The sequence below is a fragment of the Vulpes lagopus genome, chromosome 8, assembly GCF_018345385.1.
Source record: "Vulpes lagopus strain Blue_001 chromosome 8, ASM1834538v1, whole genome shotgun sequence".
Lineage (NCBI taxonomy): Eukaryota > Metazoa > Chordata > Mammalia > Carnivora > Canidae > Vulpes > Vulpes lagopus.
The window spans coordinates 56,786,731-56,808,889 of NC_054831.1; the positions used below are offsets into that span (position 1 = coordinate 56,786,731).

General features: G+C 37.1%; 1 protein-coding gene across 3 annotated transcripts in view; it reads right to left on the reverse strand.

Annotated features, from left to right (window-relative positions):
• The window catches only part of ITGB1 (integrin subunit beta 1), a 47,156-nt gene that overhangs the window by 11,741 nt on the left and 13,256 nt on the right, over positions 1-22,159 (reverse strand). For all 3 annotated transcript variants that reach the window (XM_041766356.1, XM_041766358.1, XM_041766357.1), the window contains exons 2-12: positions 17,277-17,343; positions 14,945-15,030; positions 11,175-11,397; positions 9,533-9,703; positions 8,776-9,014; positions 6,578-6,733; positions 5,504-5,599; positions 4,770-4,859; positions 2,895-3,035; positions 2,532-2,731; positions 373-611 (exon numbers count right to left, since the gene is read on the reverse strand). In XM_041766356.1, the coding sequence (XP_041622290.1) occupies positions 373-611; positions 2,532-2,731; positions 2,895-3,035; positions 4,770-4,859; positions 5,504-5,599; positions 6,578-6,733; positions 8,776-9,014; positions 9,533-9,703; positions 11,175-11,397; positions 14,945-15,030; positions 17,277-17,343 (1,708 nt within the window). The remainder of the gene's footprint in view (positions 1-372; positions 612-2,531; positions 2,732-2,894; positions 3,036-4,769; positions 4,860-5,503; positions 5,600-6,577; positions 6,734-8,775; positions 9,015-9,532; positions 9,704-11,174; positions 11,398-14,944; positions 15,031-17,276; positions 17,344-22,159) is intronic.

Below are 22,159 nucleotides of genomic sequence, written 5' to 3' on the forward strand. Positions count from 1 at the left end.
TGACTTTAATTTTTTTTTAATTTTTATTTATTTATGATAGTCACACAGAGAGAGAGAGAGAGAGAGAGGCAGAGACACAGGCAGAGGGAGAAGCAGGCTCCATGCACCGGGAGCCTGACGTGGGATTCGATCCCGGGTCTCCAGGATCGCGCCCTGGGCCAAAGGCAGGCGCCAAACTGCTGCGCCACCCAGGGATCCCCATGGCACTGACTTTAAAAGCAACAAGTAGTAATGGGGAAGGATATGTAGTGAAGGATGGACTGACCCCTCAATGCTGCCCTTATCCTACTTATTCACCAAGCAAGCTCTGAATGTTTTTTATTGTACAAGATGGGATCACTTTTCATAACCATTTTAAGACCCCTTTCTCACCTCCACAAATTAAGCCATTGGACCTATCGCAGTTGAAATTATCACACTCGCAAAATTTGCCAGAATAAATTTCATTTGTATTATCCCTCTTCCTACAAACACATTGTCCACAGACACACTCTCCATTGTTACTACAGATTTCTGAACTGTTTTCTTTCCTGCAGTAAGCATCCATATCTTCACTGTTAACTTCATCTGTGCTACATTCACAATGTCTACCAACACGTCCCTCGTTGCACCTAAAAAAAGAATCCAAAATTTCAATCACATAAAATAAAAATAATTGAAAATAATGTCATATTGTGAGAAAGACTGGGAGAAGAAATTAGACTATAAACAAAATCTTCAAAATACAATTCTATTACATGAGAGTGCTCCCACCACACATCACAGACAGGTACAAAAGGGTTCATAAGTGCACATGTGTGCAGGCATTAGTCAAGTTCATATGGAATATATGCAAGGGCCTAGGGAAAAAAATATTTCTTCAGGAAAATAATCATTTTGATCAGGATGAAAATATCATCTAGCGGTGAACAGGTAAATAAAACATTTGGAAATATAGGATCAACTTACTTTAAAAGACTACATATGTTCTGTTCTCAAATGACATGCTATTACATTTGGTATTATATGTGAAGTATCTCTAAATTTAAAGCAAAGGTCCAATTGTTAATCTAAAAAAGTATAATAAACACATACCAAAAAGTACAAGGAAGTTGAAGAAAAACATATTGAGCATATCACTTAATAATATAATATATTATTTAAAAATAGGTATATCCTATAGGTCCAGACTTTTCAAACACACTGTATTTCTAGAACACCCAAGGCTTATAGACACTGGCAATACACTAATTCTGTATCTGGTGAATATGTAAAGGAAGGCAAAATATTCTTTTTTAAAGATTTATTTATTTATTTTAGACAGAGTGCAAGCATGTGCTCACACATGCAATTAGGGGGAAGGGCACAGGAGAGGAAGGGAAAGAAAAAATCGTTAAGCAGACTCCCCAATGAACAGGAGTCCAAAACCAGGCTCAATCCCAGGACTCTAAGATCATGAATCAAGAGTTGGCCACTTAATCAAATGAGCCACCCCAGTGCCCCAGGAAGAAAAAATATTTTTAAATCTTTTTAGGTAATGAATCTTACTAAAAATGGATCTACATGATTCAATCGGGATAGGTACAACATATAAAAGTAAAATACAGTATTTAAATCATTATTCAGAATAGACAATTAGTAACTAATGGTGAAATCCAGCCATTTACTTTTCTCAGGATTAAAAACCCTTCAAAACCTTGTCATTTGGGGCTGATGTTTGGATCAAAATACTCTCCCCTTCCTATCTTTTGAGGAGAAAGCTGTATTGAGTATATTCAATTTTAATTTTTAATTAAGAGGTAACTACCACAGTGTAAAAAACATGTAAAATCATTTGATTACAATTTTGTTAGTAATAGATTCTACGTTCAGGAAAGTGTTTTCTTTTTAATCTCACAAAGTACATTTGTACACTTGGTTTTTTTTGTTTTTCTTTAAGATTTTATTTATTTATTCATGAGAGACAGAGAGAGAAAGAGAGGCAGAGACACAGGCAGAGGGAGAAGCAGGCCCCATGCAAGAAGCCTGATGTGGGATTCGATCCCTGGACTCGGGGATCATGCCCTGAGCCAAAGGTAGACGCTCAACTGCTGAGCCACCTTGGGGACGCAATACACTTGTTTTTAAAACTTATTCCAACAGTGCAGAAGTACATGCACAAGGCGTTCCGGCATCCTAGTTCCATTTCCCAGATAAAACCACCACTATAAGTCTGATATAGTTTCTTAAAACACTTCTCTGTAAATGTATTTTACATAAGCTCATTTAGCTATAGAAAATTCAGGTTGCTATTTTATGAGGGAAAAACTCAACAATTTGTTACATATATGTCATAGATGGCTATAAAACCTTTTATTTCAAAGAGTATCTTCTTACGAAAAAAAGTATCATGCACAAGATCATCAAATTGATCTCATGGTGAGCAACAGTGGTTGGAACAAAGAGTTTAACTCATTCCAAATAGATGTTTTTCTGGACATCTCAAAAGAGCCTGCTTATAACTCTATAAATCCAGTACACCTCTCGCTCATTCTCCAACAACCTCTGCTCACCTGCAAGCTCCACACTCAAACGTCCCATTTCCTTCATGACATTTTGGACTACTAGGGATGCCTTCACTCTGGCATTCACATTCACAGATGAACTGAAGAATAACTTCTACTTCTTCAGTAAAGCCCAAAGGCTTAATTTTAATGGTTTCAGAATTCTTATTTGGACATTTATTTGAAGTTATACTAATTTCAAATTGAACCTTGAAGGAAAAAAAGACAATTAAATTAACAACTAAGCAATTTAAATCTGCTATAAAGTCTTCCAAAAAGCTACTCACTTTTTACTGTTGCTTAAATTACAAACCAGATTTGCTTATAAACAGATAATTTTTCTTTTCTTCAGAAAATGCTGATACAACATACCTCATCTCCAATGGAAATATTGGAACATTTTCTTCCATTTTCCCCTGTTCCATTCACCCCATTCTTACAGTAAGATTTGTAATTTATTGTAACTCCTTCTGGCAGTTTGCTGTTTTCCAAAATGACTTCTGAGGAAAGGGACTAAAATAAAGACTAATCACACACAGGAAAGAAACCAAACGCTACTATAAAGTACACTGAATACATAAAACCAAAGGGCAAAATTAACTATTAAGAAAACAGTATCATTCAAATAAAAGGTTTGGAGCCAAATGCTAGGTGACTAGGAAACTCAGAACCCAGAGAAACAGGCTCAAATTAAATTCTTTAAAATAATGTACATGATTAAAAAAATAAGAGTATTTGTGGTTTAATTACTGATGATCATATGGTGCAAAAGAGGCCTAATATTAATATGAGGAGTCCTAAGAACTCAGAACAAACATTTTCTGTCCCCATTGGCAATATGGCTCTCCTCCGGCCCTACCACTTCCAGCCGACTAGAGATAAACAACTAACTATATAGTCTGGGAACAAATCTGCTTAGGAGCCATTACAGACTGGGCCAAAAAACAAAAACAAAAACAGAACAAAAAACAAAAACAAAAACAGAACAAAAAACAAAAACAAAACACAAACAAACCCAAAACCTTGAGTACGAATGACTCAAACCAGTGTGTTTTTTTAGAATATCAGATCACTGAGGACAAATGGAGAAGGGTCAGCAGCAAGCTGTCTCTTAGTCACACATCTACATGCATGTGAGTTAGGAAAATATGCAATACTCTGTTAAGATAGAGAACAACTATAGGGAAGACAGAGAACAACTGGAGTCTTAAAAATCTTTGTAATAAAAAACCTCTCGGAACGCCTGGGTTGCTCAGCGGTTGAGCGCCTGCCTTTGGCCCGGGCGTGATTCTGGAGTCCCGGGATCGAGTCCCACATCGGGCTCCCTTCATGGAGCCTGCTTCTCTCTCTGCCTATGTCTCTGCCTCTCTGTGTGTGTCTCTCATGAATAAATAAATAAAATCTTTAAAAAAGGAAAAACAAAACAAAACAAAAAAAACCTCTCTGTCTGTGAGTAGGGTTTTTCCGAAACATTTTGGGAAACCCGGGCATGAGGTAAAAATTATCTAAAATTCAACCTGTCAAAAGGGTGAGGGGTAGACACACAACGGTTACCGATGTCTTCTGACTACTTAAAATGGTTATTCACCAATGCTTAACAAGCATCACTAAACATACTCAGAGCTCTAGACAACTCAACTTCCTTCCAAGTGTGGGGGAAAAAAATTTTACACATCTTTTTAAAACAGGTAAGTCAAATATATTTACATATGTACATATTTTATGGCGTGTGTATCTCTTGAGAATAAAAAACTATATCTCTGAATACATAACAAGAAAAGACTTGACAAAAAAGCTTTTCCAGAATAATTCTGCAAAAAAGATGAATCTATAAAAAATACTGCGGTGGGCAGATTGAGGTAATCTTATACATTTAAATATGTTATGTTTATAAGTTATTGTTTATATCCTTGTATATATCCAGTATATACCTTATATATTGTTATAAGTTATTGTTTATATCCTCAAACAAGTGAATTGTTTTCCAACAAGAAAACCTTTTTAATGACATCAAACAAGAGATTTAGAAACCTTCCCCACCCCAATTATCATATTTTTGCTCTGTTCAGATTATAAATAATTTGGTTTTTATAGAATATAAAATGTTTTCTTCCAGATACATAAAATGTTACTTTTATGTTGTCCTCTGAGCTTACTAAATTATAAATGAAAGGAGTTTTACTTTCTTTGGTAAATTATTCTCAAGAGGGTATTGTCTAAAAGAGTTCTTATTTAGAATATACTTACGTTGTAGGCATCAATAATCAACTGAATTACATTGCTAGAATTTGCAGATAATGTTCCTACTGCTGACTTAGGGATCAAATTTTTCAGTTCCTGAAATTAAAATATAAAACATGTGAGATACAAATACTATTGATTCAACCAATTAGCATTTACTGAGCATGTAAAAAAAAAACAAAAACAAAACTTAAGTATGAGCATCCTAGCCATTTCCTAAATAATTTAAGGAGTCAAATATAATAAAACTGGTTTTATTTGTGATTAAAAATTAATATAAACCACTACTGTAAAATCCAGTCTGGTTACTAACACTTTCCTATATTTCAATTCAGACATATGATTTTGCCTAAAGACTAGACATGAAGGGTCTAGAAGCTGGTTCTTTTTTTTTTTTTTTTTAAAGATTTATTTATTTATTTATGATAGACCGAGAGAGAGAGAGAGGCAGAGACACAGGAGGAAGGAGAAGCAGGCTCCATGCCAGGAGCCCAACATGGGACTCGTTCCTGGGACTCCAGGATCGCGCCCTGGGCCAAAGGCAGGCGCCAAACCGCTGAGCCACCCAGGGATCCCCTAATTCATTTATTTATGAGAGACAAAGAGAAAGAGGCAGAGACATAGGCAAAGGGAGAAGCTTCCTCTTGGGAGCCAAATGCGGGACTCCATACCAGGACTCCACCAGTGAGCCACCCAGATGCCCACTAGTTCTTCTTTTTATCCCACAGATACATACTTACCTTGTAAACGGGCTGAAATTCTTCTGTAACTGCAAAAATTGTCTGAATGTTATTTTCACTTAGTTTCTGGACAAGGTGAGCAATAGAAGGATAATCCTAAGAAATTAAATAAAATTTAGTAAGTAATTACCTCCAATGTATTCCAGTTTTTCCATACTTTTTGAAAATAATAATTTGCATATATAACAGGATTACTTATACAAAACTGCCTGAAATAACACAAATAATTGCTGAGGTGGGAGGTATGTACATGTGGGTGTGTAATCTTCTATCTTCCATACACATGTGGGTGTGTATCTTCTGTATGTATAGAAACTTCCACAATAAAAAGGTTTTAAAAAGCAAGATCTATGTATAGTAAGTGTTAGAAAAATGAAAGTAAAGAACTGCCAGTAACTACAGGTTGTATCATAAATCACCAAAATTCACTAAGGTTTAGATTTCTTGTAGAACTTGAATAATTTGCCAGTCTTTGATTTCAATAAAAGGAGAGTAGCTACTTTCAAAAATCTTATATAAGATGAAGAGTATAGGCCTTTACAAATTATCTGTTTAGAAATGTCAAAATTGCTATCAAATGATGTGTGCAAAGACAAGAAACACAGTGATGTGCTGAGAAACAGAACAAGAGTGTTCAAGCAGCTCCTTTCACCGACTGAGGCCCTTGTCTATGCAGCAGAAAGCAAAACACAAAACCACATCTTCAGACATAGCAATACCAGCTTCCTTGCATGTTAGGTTAGGGCTTGTACTTACCAAAATAACAAACCCTCAAACCTTGTAAAACTCATAAGCCAGTCACCCACAATACTTTTTTTTAAAAATATTTTATTTATTTATTCATGATAGACATAGAGAGAGAGAGAGAGGCAGAGACACAGGTAGAGGGAGAAGCAGGCTCCATGCAAGGAGCCTGACGCGGGACTCAATCCCAGGACCCCAGGATCGCACCCTGGGCCAAAAGCAGGCGCTATACCGCTGAGCCACCTGGAGATCACCACCCACAATACTTTTAGTATTAAGCACCAAAATTCCACAGGAATCCATTCAATATGTAAGGAATTCAACACTCACATAATAATGGCTCATTGTGTACACATCATTTTCCAGGTGACACTGTCCATCATTTGGTAAAACAATGCCACCAAGTTTGCCATCTCCAGCAAAGTGAAATCCAGCGTCTGTGGAAAACACCAGCAGCCGTGTGACATTCCTCCAGCCAATCAATGACTTGAAAAGAAAAAGATTTCAATTTATAAATGCTATCCACAATCACTGTACATAAAGCTGTAATCCTCACATAGGCTCCCATTGTACTTTTAACCTCATTCTATACTTTCTTCTTAGCTTCTCTTTTTACAGTGCTAATATTGCTGCTGATACAGAGCAGAGAGCATATGCAGAGCCCACTGCATGAGGCTCCTCCACCCCTGAGGAAAAAAACTGTCTTGCTTAGTTGTCCATTTCTCTCAGCTCTTTTTAAAAAGAGCTTCAATATTTTTTAAAATCAGTGCTCCCAGTCTACCTCATCAGTGCTGTTTATTTGTTCTCTTATTTTATTCTCCTCCTTATTCAACAAAGGATTGAAAGTAATAATAAAGGGGTACCTGGCTGGCTCAGTAGAACTTGCAACTCCTGATCTAGAGGCTGTAAGCCCCACTTTGGGTATATAGATTATTCAAAAAATAAAATCTTAAAAAATAATAATAAATTAGCAGCAAAATCCTCTTCTATGGTATATTTGTAATTATATTTGCCTAAATTTACTCAATGCATCTGTATATTTCCTCATAAAACTATAAATTCCTTGAAGGTAAGAATTAAGTGTATTGATGTCAGCAATCCAAGTGTTAGTACATTGCATCTAGAGAAGCAGGTAGACCAGTTACTCTCAGCATGTTAAGCACGGAAAGACAGCAGCAGCTGTGGAAGCGATGGCCTGCTTTAATCCCACAGGCTGAGGCGCAGATGGAGACAGCCCAGAGAATATTCTCTCTACGCTGAGCTGCTAACAGGATCACGAATAAATGGCTGTAAGAGAAGGGTGGCAGGCTAGGCACTACTTACAATATTAGTCTTTCTTCCCCTTTAGAAGCAGACTATCCTTAAATTACAACTGCCCCAGGGAGAAATCAAAAGTAACAATAATGTAGTACTTTACATTTGCTGAGAGCTTACTGGCACTCTATAAGCATTACTGTATTTAAACTTCGTAACAAAAAAAATAAAAATTAAAAAAAATAAACTTCATAACAGTCCTATTGAGTATATTATTATTCCCCTTCCTACAGGAAACAACTCTCTAGTGTGGATAAGTAAACTGTTCCAGACCCAGTGGTGATGGGAAGCAGCATCCTAACAGTCTGAATGCTGTTCTCTCAATTGCTCTACCATATTGCTATACCACATCATTATCTTGGATATAGTTAGCACCTTAGTAAAAACTGGTTGACAAATAACCACTAAGAAGCATCTGGAATCAAGGAAGGTCTTTTAGGGAACAGGGGTACTATAAGGAAAAAAAGGGGGGGGGGGAATGAGACAAAAGTAGGTACTTAAGACAAACCTTATTTACCTTACCTCTTAGCGCTCTCTAGTTTTAGCTTCAGTCATGTCATGAAAAGGTCACCTCAAAATCTTCAGCTGCTCAATGGGCCATTAATTTCTATCACTATTCTAATGGAGATGAGCCTGCCACTACTAAAAATCTTGCAATTAAAATGATTAATATATGACTTTTCAAAATGTACATTCTCCTATAGCTTACAAAGTGGGACTTAAAAAGTTCCTGCTTTCTCAGTCACTAAGACACTGGGAAGACATCCTTTACAGATGATGAGGAAAGCCCATCAAAGGGAAATGGCATCTGAGACACTGCTCCATTTGAAGTGTATGAACACTTCCAGTGACACTGTGGCTAAGTACAATTCTAACTGTGGCACAAGCCAGAGTCAGGACATCTGTGCCTCTTCTAAAAACCTAGAACACCAGGCAAAGTATAGCTACATTGCCCCACTGTTTCAAATGGTGAGGACTGTGGCTTCCAAAATCCCATAAAAATGAAGCAGCTGCCTCGTTTAAACAGAGACATGATTAAGTATTCTTTAGAAAGCAATTATGTAGCTGGAGGGAATTTAAGGGATCAAATTCTGTTCTCCCCTGTGACAATGAAGTATGATTTGGTAAAAAGGTAAGTTTTTCTATACTGACAGTAAAATCATACTTAAAATTCACACAAATAATGTCCCATTGTAAGAAATGAACACACTTACTCCACAAACCGCAACTTGCATGATTGCATCAAAGCCACCTTCTGGAGAATCCAAATTTCCAGATATGCGCTGTTTCCCAACAAGTTCATTAAATACTTCCCCTTTATCAGTAAGACTGAGCACATTTTTGTAGCTAAAAGGACTGGTGCAGTTCTGTTCACTGGTGCAAGGGTTCCTGAGCTTAGCTGGCGTCGTACTAATGTAAGGCATCACAGTTTTCTCCACAAATGAACCAAACCCTGTGAAGGAAAAATGCATATACAGAGATGGATAGATGGATGGACAAATTTGCATTAAAAAGAATAAAGCTATGTTACCACATATAAGTCAATCTTAAATAAGAAGTTAATATATTAAAATAATAAAGTTTTTTGGAAAGAGATCATTATAATATGAAAAACCCAGGTGTGAAGAGAGATTAGGCTGTGCAGACAAATGTGGTCATATTAGTTAGTAATGAAACAATTTGAGCACTCAACAGGTTTATAAAACAATTCAACAAATCAATGAATATAGCCCTATGAAAACAAGCATACATTTCATTATCTACATAGTATAATCTGTGTGAAGTAACATGACAGCATAAAGTAACAGGAGCAAGGAGGCACAAAGATTACAAGATATGGACAGGATTGTCAGCTTCCTCTCAGAAAGAAAAGGCTAAAAACTGGCCTATTTATTTCACAAGTATATGGTGAAGATCGAAGCTTCCAGGACTTATACAAATGAAAATTATTAATTTTCTCAATATTCCTACCAATTCGGAAGTCTGAAGTAATCCTCCTCATTTCATTCATCAGATCCGTTCCAAGACTTTTAACATTCTCCAAATCATCTTTCATAGAGTAGGAGAGGTCCATAAGGTAGTAGAGATCAATAGGATAGTCTTCAGCTCTCTTGAATTTTAATGTAAACGTCTGTGGCTCTCCTAATTAAACAGAGATTAGGAAATGAAATTAGTTGCCAGCAATCAAAAACAAATGAGAGAAACCAAATTGGATTACAGAATAAATACTATAAAATGAAATGTATTATTGCCACAATTTTTACAAAAACCTGGGAATTCCAGATAAATGGGTGTGTACTCATTTTCAACAAACACGTACCATGCCAAACCCTAAGATGCAAGATGAGAAAGACAATACTCCACAGTGAGTGAGCAAGAGAGACAATTTATGACCAAGGACAACAAACAGATGGAACAGCATAAATCAGACTGGGGTGGGTAAGGCAGGGCATGTGACAGGGTATACCGGATTTTTTAGAGACTAAAGTTATAAGACACTCTATCCTCTAACTATATGTAAATAAATAATATCATCTGATTTCTATTGTCAAAAACCTGGCAAAAAAGCTTTCAAAATGAATTACAGAGACCAAGAGACTTGTTGAGAAACTACTGTGAAAATCCTAGAGGAAGACAGAAGATCTGATCTGAAACCATGAGGAGTAAGGGGAGAGACACACAGGAGGCATGGTATAATCCTCTCAGGAAATACAGGAGAAAGGGAAGGTTTGGGTGAAAAACCACTACATTCTAACTAGTAGATATTCCTTATACAGATTTCTAGTAGGCAGCTGGGTGAGTGGGCTTGGGGCTTTAAGAGAAAAGGCTATGTTACAGCAACACAAAGGGTTTTAAAGCCATGAGAAGAATACCAACAATTAAGTGGGCTACAAAGAGGAAGGAAGAAAAAAGACACAAAAAGGAGACTAGAAAGCAATGTTAAGAGATAAGAAAAACCAGGAGTGATACCGTAGAAGCTAAGAGTTCAAAGGTGTTACTTGGTACAGGAAGGTTAAGTGGGGTAGGGGGACCCTGACAAGGGTCCACTCAGTTTGGTGGTTCAAGGTGAAGGCAGAGCTTTGCCAGAACAGATTGAGAAGCAGGCTGAAAAGTGGTCAAGAGTGGAACTCATGGAGACAATGAGTGTGCACCATTCTTTTGAGAGAAAAGGGATAGAAAATGGGAAGAGTGGGAAAAGGGTTTGTTTTCTTTTTTCAATATAGGACTGTCATAGATTCTTATAAAAGCTTAATATTTTAACAACATTAAACAAATACAAAGGAAAAACATGGGTTAAAATGGTGTGTTTATATTACATAATTACACCACAGGATGGATACTTTTCTTTTTAAAACCCATTAAACCTAATAATTTCTCCTTCACAGAATTTGCTTTGGACATTAGGCAACCTTTATTATTCATGTATATGTGTGTCACAAATTGTTATATCTTCAAAAAACTTCTACTAAAATTTGACATATTTCACATTTCTATTTGAGTGCCAGTCCATATGTGAAAATGAACCCTCAAAGGAAACTCAAAAGAGGCTTATATAAAATCCTCAAAAAGCTCAAGCTAAAACAAGGGTATTCATACAATTAGATTTCTATACCTGATCGTAATTGCAAAACCAACTGCTGAGGTTGGATCTGAGTAATATCTTCTGGCTGGAGCTTCTCTGCTGTTCCTTTGCTACGGTTGGTTACATTTTTATTTTTCTTTATATCTTTGGAGCCTCTGGGATTTTCTATGTCATCTGGATGGCATCCCTTCTTTTTTAAAGCTTCTAAGTCATCACACCGTGCAGAAGTGGGCATTCCTTCTTGTAAAAACGTCTTAACATGACATACAAAATACAGATAAGAAGTAAAATGGTCAAACATTCTGTGTCATAAATGCAAATATGCAACTACAATGCAAAAATCAAGTGACACAACTAACATACTTCACTTCTGGTTTTTAAACAAAACGCTCCCTGGACCCAAATTATATGCTCTCCTTTAAAAACAAATGAGCTCATTCTCTAGAAAAGTAATTCCTTTACTACTATTACATTACTAGTAATTTATTACTTTAATAATACTTAGGACTGACCTTAGAGTATATTTTAACTGCCCCACCTTCAAGTTTAAAGTATCTAATCAAAGAAATTTTTTCAGTGAAAATCACATATGTAGTATGCTTAATGGCCACTAATAATGTATATAAGCAAATACCAAATAGTTTTTTCCCAAAATTTCCCTTAAAAAGTAGTATACAAGTCCCTCATATTATATAGCATTCTCCTCACAGTATTCTGAACCGAACAACTCAATGTTTAGGCAAACTACATTAGCCTGAAGGTGTCTCAATTAATGACGCAATTTTTAAAAAGGAGATTGAGAAATTTAACACAGTAAGTATTCCTGGACATTTGAAAAAAACTCAAGTAAAGCTTTTAAAATTCATTTTGAAAAACAATAATCACAGTAGTAATTACATGACAATATGAAACGATAATCACAGTAAAATCTGATCACATAACAAGGACATAAAATATATTTCCATAGGGCACATTTTAAAAATATAAAAATAAAAAAGGTCTGAATGTTATATAAATGCTAGTTGTGGGTTGGGGTAAAATTTACAGTAGTGATATGACTTCAAAATGTATTATACCTCAAACAATTTAGATGGAAATAAAAATTTTATTAGATGACTGAAGAAATATCTTAGTGAAAGTAAGAACACTGTTGCCAAAATATATGTAAAATCTTTGAGTAGAAGTTTTTTATGAAATGCTACAGTGGGGAAAACCAATGATATTATTGTGTGGGTATGTGTCACTAATGTGTACCTATGACATTGTACCAATGATTATAATAGACATTTATTTGAGTATTTCACATATACCCCTAAAAATTTTATATGTAGTTACAGCAAGCCAAAGATGTCCTTTTTTTTTTTTTAAGTCTTGACATTGGGAAAATGAGGAAATGCCTTCTCTTTCTGGTCACTTTAATGTTCAATTTTATATGGTTTTTGTTTACAAATATCATGGTGCTGTATAAGCAGGATATTTAAATACAAAGAATACACAACAGTTTTAATCAGTTATTTTTTAAGAGAAACATAACACTAATGAGCATTTATGGATTTAGAAAAGCAACTGGAAAGGAATACCAAGTTTCAGAGAGTTCAAAGCTGAACTACTTTTATATATCATCAAACCTAAAATACTACCAAAGCACAGGAGCCTAGTGTGGAAACTTTAAGACCATAGCACTCAAATAAAATTTCACTAAACACATTCCAAAATCATGCCACAAATATCAAAGGCTAAATTATTTAAAGAAAGTTTGGTAAATAAGCTCTGCCTGAGACAAACTCACAGCACTCCCTACTTCCTCAACTGTCTCCAACTGAATTCCAAAATACCATTTTTAGGAGAACAGAAAGCGTCACTAGAAAAATTTTGAAATAACAAAACAAAAACCTCTGATTTTGCCTTTCAAATGGTCAAACCATACAAAATATCTAATACTTAAGGAGGGAGCTTAGTTACAACTACTAAACAGACAGCTGAAATGTGTAGGATCAGATGCCTGAGTAAAATCAAACAGTAAATCTCTGACATTCTGATATTATTCACTGTGTGAATAAATTATATATCCTCAAGATTACTTCCCTATACATCCTGTCCTGACATTCAATGACATATTTATTTATTCATTTAACATTTAGTAGGCTTTGTGAAAGATATCAAGTTAAGCAATGTGCACAGATGACAAAAAGTGAATACAATTTAAACCCTAACCTCAATGGGCTTTTATTGGGATGCAAATCAATTCTATATTCGTTTTAACTCAAGAACAATTAGGAAGGTTAGCTTATACCTCTTCTGCCAAGGAAGGGAAAAATCTAAAACAGTCAAATTAAAAGGCTACGGATTTGGGGAAAGCTATTCAATATAAATATAATGCATGCCACAAAGGTGAGCTACACATGTGTTTTAAAATTATCTAGTAGTCACACTAAAAGAAAAAATAAGAAACAGGAAATTAATTTTAACAACATATACAAAATATTGCCATTTCAACATTATTAATTTTGTGGGTTTTTTATCATTAAGTCTTCGAACTTTGAGATATATCTGAAGCTGACGACAATTCTCAATTTGGACCAATGTGGAGCATGTTTCAAGGGCTCCATAGCTACATAGGTCTAGTGCTTACTGTATTTTTTTTTATTGTCCTGGGGAGAGACAATCCTGGGGTTCTCAGGGTTCCCCTAAAGACCAGCCCTGTCCTGAGCAGCCCTTCAGCTGCTGTCATCTCTCCCTCCTGCAGGGCACTGAGCCCTGCACACCGATGCCCTCCACCCTGTCCTGCACCCCCTCCTCTGTTCCCACACATAGGGTACCCCACCCCAGACAAGCACACAGAACGTTTCTCTGGCACGAGCTGCCACCACCAGCTGTGCACACAGCACTCATGTGTGCACCACAAACAGGACCACAGGAGTCTTCCAGCCTCTGCTCTGTTGAAGGTCAAATACGAAGGCTTTGATGAGTGAATGTTCCCAGACCCCTGGTTGCTGGGACTACCCCTCAGGAGGGTCACAGGCACCTCCCCCATCCTAAGCCAGTGGCAGTAGCCATCTCCCTTCAGACCAAGGCAGGCAGCTGCCCTGACCATCAGAGCCCAGCCCTGCTTCCACTCCCTGTCTTGCCTCATCCAAAAATTGGCTAAACCGCGGGACTTCAGAACTGGATCACATTCCCCTCCTCTGATGACCCAGCAAAGCCCTGGGGTCACCAAGCTCTGCTCCTGAGGCCCCCCTCATTGCCATTCCATGAGGGACGCACGTGCATCCCAGCTAAGATGAGCAGCGTAGCCTTGGTCACAATACAGGGCAGGTTGAAATGTAATCCTGAATTTTTAAGAAAAATATTAAATGTCTCTTTCTACAAAAAAAAAACAAAAAAAACAAAAAAAACTGGACTCCCAGTGGAGCGTCCCCTCAGTGTATTTTATTTATTTATTCATGATAGACATAGAGAGAGAGAGAGAGAGAGAGAGAGAGAGAGAGGCAGAGACACAGGAGGCAGAGGGAGAAGCAGGCTCCATGCCGGGAGCCTGACGTGAGACTCGATCCTGGTACTCCAGGATCACGCCCTGGGCCAAAGGCAGACACTGAACTGCTGAGCCACCCAGGGATCCCCTAGTGCCTACTATATTAAACAACACAACTCTAGATTATTACATAGTATTAGAGTTGATACTTATTCAAGAAACATTGATTTAAATGAAAATTCCTATCTAACATTTCCCAAGGATACAATATTGGGCCACAGTAAATGACTAAAGAGTAAACAAAAAGGCCTTGAGCAATTTTACTTACTGAATTAGTACACCATCCACAATTTGGCCCCGCCTGTATACATTCTCCACATGATTTGGCATTTGCTTTTAAACATCTATTTTCATCTGTCAGGAGAAACAACAACTTTACTTGAAATTTCATGACAGAAAATAAGGAAAAATGATTACAATGACAATGCAACACACATGAATGCTTAATATGAATAACAACATATGATGTCATATGCTGTTACATGTTATATGTTATAAATATACATTATATTACATAACATATAATAATTATTACTACATGATCCAGACCTATCCCAAAGAGGTGCTGTTAGATTACCTTGGCAAAGAGAGCCCTGAAAAGGTAGTTATATTTCTTGTCTTCTACAGCAAAGACTACATACCAGTGATCTACACGTTCATCCTTTTTTTGCAAAGGCATAATTTCAGATCACTCATCATGTTGGATGGTCATAACTATCAGGAGTTTTCTTACAACTGGATAAAATACTATTTCTTTTCATTTAACTCCTACTACCACACCCATACCCACAGAAGCATCTGCAAAAACTTCCCTTTCATACTTAGTATGTTAAATACTTGAAAAGGCCGTATTCATCCAGTCCACAATCCCATGATTTTTCAGCCTCTATGTTCAAAGTATATCTCACATTTCTTTGAATCCACCTAAGGATCAGCATGCCTTTCATGTGGTAAGCACTAACATGGACTATCTCTAGTTTGTCTTCTCTGATTATAAACATAACATATATTCATAATAGAAAATTTGGAAAATACATAAAAGCATAAAAAACACACTAAAAATCACCCAAGCCACTAAGAGATAACTACTGTTAACATTTTTGCATATTTCACTCCAGTCTTAAAAAAGAAAGAAAACTATGTAGATCAAAAAAAAAAAAAAAAAAATAGCAAGGAAGCACGCATATACATATCATTATTTAAGTAAATTAAGAACATAAATTTTGCATATTACTTTTTATACTTTATCCTGTATTCCATTACAAATTCTCTAAAAATATGGCTTTTAATGATTAAATATTTCATTATATTAATGTTCCTATCTAATGTTGGGCAAATTTAGATTGTTTTCAATTGCATGCATGCCTAGTTCACACATACTTGCTCACATGAACAACAAACCCTCCAAATACATGTATAGACATACATGTACCCACCCATTCTGATGACCATTCTCACAATGTAAAACTCTGATGATTTCCTTATCACAAGTTAAAAGAAAATATTGCCTTGAGAGCATTCATATTTTTAATATCCTCAGCATACACTAATTTCTATCTAGAAGTAATATTCAAATTTATAATCCTATAAACAGTATACAAATACCATTTTCACCAAACCTTCAACAAACACCAAGTATTTTTAATATAAAAAATCTTTTACTCATTTAATACATATAAATTAGAATATCAATTCTATTATCAGTTATTTAAGGTTTTATTCTTATCATATTTTTCTGACCATTTCTTTTGTACATTTTCTGTTTATATCCTTTGCAGATTTTTCTTCTATCATGTTCATCTGTTTTTACTGGATCTCAACACATGCTAATGAAATTAAACCTTTGTTTCATTTCTCATCTTGTTGATGGTGTTCTGACATCCAGACACTTTGGGTTTTTATGCTGTTGTTGGTTTTAGGTAATCAACTTTATCAATAATTTTGAAGGTTTTTCTCATTTTTCCATGTACTAAGTCCTTCCTGTCCTAAGACCAAATAATTGTTCTATGCAACGTATTTGATACTTGGAAAAGAGAACTGCACAACCATTATTCCAGATGTGGATGCACCATGGTTTTTAAGAGGATTAAATATATTTTCAGCTTTATGTTTCATTCCTTTTCTAGATAATGCCAGCATTTTGGAAGACTTTTTGATCAAGAGTAAGAACATCTCCTAGAAAGTCAGTTGTTCTTGGTTTCATTTTTTTTTTTAGAGAATAATGGTTTGTTCATAATCCACATTTTACACATTCCCTTTATTTTCTTCTAAATACAGCTTATGCCTTTGCTTTCTCTACGCTCACTTAAACATTCTATTACGGTCTTAAAAAACCTTTCTGTAGTGTACTGTATTCCTATCACTTCAGCATTTCCTTAGCCTACACTGCCCTGTCAGTGTTGTGGGTGGAGTAATGAGAGGAGCTGGATGATGAAGGGCCTGAAGGCCACTGTAAGAAACTTCACCGCGACAGAGAAGAAAAGAGCAGCATGGCTTTCAGAAAGAACAGCATAATGTGATTTAGATTTGCTCAGGAATCTGGTCAAAAAGTAATATAAGACACTGAAATGAAAAGACAACTAGAAAAAAATTCTTTTTACCTGCTTGGCCAAACACACAGCAAATTGAACCGATCAGTCCAATCCAGAAAATCAGTTGTAAATTCATCTGAAATATAAAATATACATTTCTAAATATTAATAACAAGAAAGATCATACATTAAACATAAAGCATTCCCACTCACCTTATCTTCTGTTGATTTTATAAACATAATCCCTCTCAAACCATTTCTTCTTCAATCCCTCTCTACATCCCTTTATCCACCTTTTCTCCTTCCCATTTTCCTCACCTGTCACTTACATTAAAATAATGTCCATATACCATATCCCTAGAATCCATTCTCACCTTTCTCCATATCAAATATATTTTAACATTTAATTAACAGTGCTCAAAACAGTGTCCAGTTCACTAACACCATAAAGCCATTGAATCTTTGGTCCATGGAATCTCTATTACCTCCTGTGGCTCTAGTGGGCCACATAGCTATGTCCAGATGCTTCAGTTACCTCAATTCTTCAGGTCAATCTGAGTGAACTTGTCTAAATTCAGACAGCTTACCCCCTTGCTTACAACTTTTCAATAATGTCTATTTCTCCTCAGATTGAGACCAACATCCTACACAGACCTGAAAATTTTTGAGGATGAACTCCTATAATTAGTTATCCTTTTTTTAATGAAATCAACTTCTACGCATGGGATTAGTAAAACATTCAGTTCAATTCCCTATAATTTCTAGATCTACAAACTAGACCAAAAAAAAAAAAAAGAAAAGAAGAAGAAAAAGAAAAAGTACAGTCTCAGAAGAACTGACAGAGGTCTGAGTGTCTTCCAGAATCTCTAAAGAAAAATTAAGTAATCTCTTATATGTTATTCAGAATTACCCCAACCTGCCCCCATATAGGACCCTAGATATAGGACTATTTTCTGGGAATCAGTTTTCATAATATTAATCTACACTTTGTCGAGTGGTCAAAGATGGCTCTAGCCACAGCTCACTAACCCTACCCTTTACCTGTTTACTGCTCTTGGACCAGCAGCCAAATATGCATAAATATCTGCCTCTCACAAGAATAGAAAAAAAAAACAAATATAGTACCCAAAATGCCCTGTTTATCAAATAAATATAAAGTAATATTTACCTAATAGGTAAACCACCAAGAAAAAAAAGGAGAGGTTTTAACCAAACAAAACTATGGCAGATGGCTGAGAGAAACCAGAGATGGCTCTATAAACTAGTATAATTTTTGGGAAATAATTTAACATGTATCAAAAACCATAAAAAAATGTTTCTATCTTCTGACTTAGCAATCTAGCTTTAGATACTCATCCTAAGGAAATAATTAAAAATATAAAAGGTGATAAACACACAAAATTCATTGATTTACAATAATAGGCAGAAACACAAAGCTCCTTTACCCAGTAACAAGTAAAGAGCTAACTGTGCCCACTGGATGGACTATTAGAGTCACAAAAATAAAATGTAGTAACATTTTAAGGATTTTAGAATAATGTTGGATACCAAGTACATATGAAGATGACAAGTATGTAAAAATAACAGTACGTGAACTTATAAAGTAACTGAGGAGATCTAGAGATGACAGAGACTTATATGCATTATATAAAGACAAAGGGTTTGGGACCACCTGAGTGGCTCAGTCCATTAGGAATCTAATTTGATTTCAGCTCAGGTCATGCTCTCGGGGTCCTGGGAGGGAGCCCTGCATGGGGCTCAGTGCAGAGTCTGTCCTTCTCCCTCTGTTCATATGCTCTCTCTCTTTCTCTTGCTTTAAAATAAATAAATCTGGGACGCCTGGGTGGCTCAGCGGTTGAGCGCCTCCCTTTGGCCCAGGGCGTGATCCTGGAGTCCTAGGATAGAGTCCCACATCGGAATCCCTGCACGGAGCCTGCTTCTCTCTCTGCCTGTGTCTCTGCCTCTCTCTCTGTCTCTCATGAATAAATAAAATCTTTAAAAAATAATAATAAATAAAATAATTTTTTTAAAAAAGACAATGGGTTTGTTTTTAAATTGTCATAGTGTTTTCTTCCTTTTTTCTTAGTAAAAATGACAGTGGCAGGGTAACTATGTGGAATTTTCTTCGTTCTTGGTAAATTTCCTTTAGAAAGAAAAAAGTATTTAAAAAAAAAAAAAAAAACTTTCCAGCTTCAAAAGCTTCCATTCTAAGACAATATGCCCCTGGCTCCCGAAGAATGCTTCAAAGTTGCATTCAGAGCAACCCCGGATCCCCATGTCTCTTCTGTTAAATGCTGTCTAAGCCTTCTCTGTTGGCTTCCCAGAGCAGGGCAGAAGAGTACCTTGCATAGCCACATACTCTACATTGTGCTCAGACCAGCAAGTTCTGCTATGCCACCAGCTTACAGTTTTGCTTATGTATCACTTGTAACTGCATCCAAAAGGCTGACTGTGTGGAGTGTCACAGAGGCAGGACATGCCTACAGTTTGCCTACTATGGCCTCTCCAACAGGTTCATATGCAACAAATCCATGTAGACTACAATTCTAAGTAATTCAAATAATGTTATCAATTCCAAAGTTATGACAAAAAGGCCCTGGAACATGAAGACTGTGATGAATGGACCATCTGGGCAGTTTCCACACAAAGTGAACAGAATAAATATTTGTTCCATATATGGGCTGATAAGTGTTTCTTCAGGATACTCCCCGGGCTCCTTCAAGGACCACTAGACTGCTTTGAAAAACCTCTTAAAATAGACAATTCAGAGAATCACCAAGAAGATAAAGTTATTAGGTAATAGAAACATTCTGTTATTGGGTAGCCTCCCATCTAATTTAAACGCCCTGTCCTTTTCCTTCTGTAAACCTTGACAAGTCAAAGGTGAGCCTCCTGAAACCCTCTTGCTCTGGAAGAGCTCCACAACCGGAAGCAGTCAAAACAAGGCTTTAGTGTTGAAGAACAGTTGAGGGACCAGGACAGCAGCTGAGAACAGTTTGAGGACAGTGGTCACCTCTCCTGGGCCTGGTCAGCGCACCGGCAGGAAACAGAGAGGCCCTGTCATTGGCTGGTAATGCCGGTAAAGGTCAGGCTCTCCCTCCGGGAAACGGAGAAGCCACTGGAGACAGAAGATGACAAGAGAGAAGAGACATGAGGACGAGGCTGAGACAGAGTCAGAAGTGGCCATGAGGAAAGCGAAGGGCAGGAGAAGACTCAGTGGCCTCCCTGTCCATCCTGACTGTCCCCAAAGGTCCTGGACGCTCCTTCCATACCAAGAGCTTCCTGCAGCCTTTCCAAACCTCCTCAGACAGCTCTTCTCCCAGTGTGGGCAACTTCCGCATCGGATTTACCCAGCCGGGCCTGAGACGCACACACTCGGTCAGCAAGGCCTGTCCTCCTGTGACCCCCACACTAACGACCTTCCTACCAAGGGCCTTCCGGGCAGAACAGTTCATCCTGAGGGCCCAACAGAAAGAGGCCTCCAGGCATTATCCTGATCCTCTCCTGTCTCCCTTCAAAATCAAAGGTCTAGACAATCAGCTGTCTACTGATTCTCCATTGTGTAACCTCCTACTCCCTCCTCAAGTGGCTGTAATCAGTGTCCACTTCCTAGTGACATGCAAGTGAAACTGCTCTTTCAGAAAAAAGCCTTCCTTCTCGTACTTTCTGCATTCATTCATTCATTCACTCAAAAATGTCCTGACTGCCTACAATAGATACTTGGAGAGATACCTCTATTTGCCACCCACAGAATTTACATGCAGCACTTAATCCATTTCTTCCTTAACCCACTCTGCTCCTTCAGGCTTTACTGGTTTCTCCCCTACCTCTCTGGAAGTTCTTCCTCAGCCAACTATGTCAGGTTTTGTGCCCTATCTGGACACCCAAAAACCGCTGTCTCAAGGAATTTTCCATTCAGACAAAAATACAAATGACTACAATATGAAGCGATGGTTTCTGTTAAGGAAAATAAGGACAAAGTGCACTGAGGACACCGAAGTCTGCCTGGCAAGTTCAACGGCTTCAAGGATTTGGCAAAATGGATAGGCAGATGGAGAGAAATGTTCCAGCCATGAGGCTTATACGTGGAAACCCGTGGAGTCCTGGGAAGAATTATAGGAACTTCTTTCCAATCTTATTTCTAAACATACATGGTCGGGTGACTCCCCCCCCACCACCACCACCCAAGTGGAACTGTCTCACTCTAATTGTACCTAATAAAGAAATAAATAAAAATAAATATCTATATGTTATTTGTAGTTAAATCTGGTCTGCAGGATGAATGATTATTTTGTCCCTGTAATTTTCTATAGTAAGTAAAAATTATATTAAAATCTTAAAATATCATAAAGGCCAAAAGAAATCTTAACATATTTAAGCACCTCTGAGATTTAAATTATAAGATGGGAAAAAGAGAAACCAAGAGGCAGGAGGAGGTGGGTTACAGGGGGCCGTCAAGGCATCTATACTCACATGGTTTAGATTCTAGTCTATCTATAGCAGGGAACTGGGGGAAAATGGGGCAGGGCAGCACGCGATACATACATGGCAGAAAATCCATGAGGCAGTGCATGAGCATCAAGGGAATAGACAAAGAGAGACAAAACAAGCACTGCTTTCACTGCGGAATCTCAGCAAACATCTGAGCTCACAGAGTAGCACGGGATGGGAAGACAAACAGGGATCAGTAAGCAGCATGCTGGGTCTGACATTTGCTCAGAAAAGAAAATCACCACTTTCAAACAAATAAGGTGGAAGGAGAATGATGTTAGAGACACAAATAATGCAACTGTGGAAGGTGAGATGCCTAAGGGACTTCTGGGGAGGAACCTATGGGGAAGGTAGGGGGTCTTGATCTCAGGAGATAAGTCAGGGTGAAAGATGACTGATTACCCTAGGGTGCCTGGCCCAGAAGCAGCCACTGAAACTATAAAAATACAAGGCTGTAAATG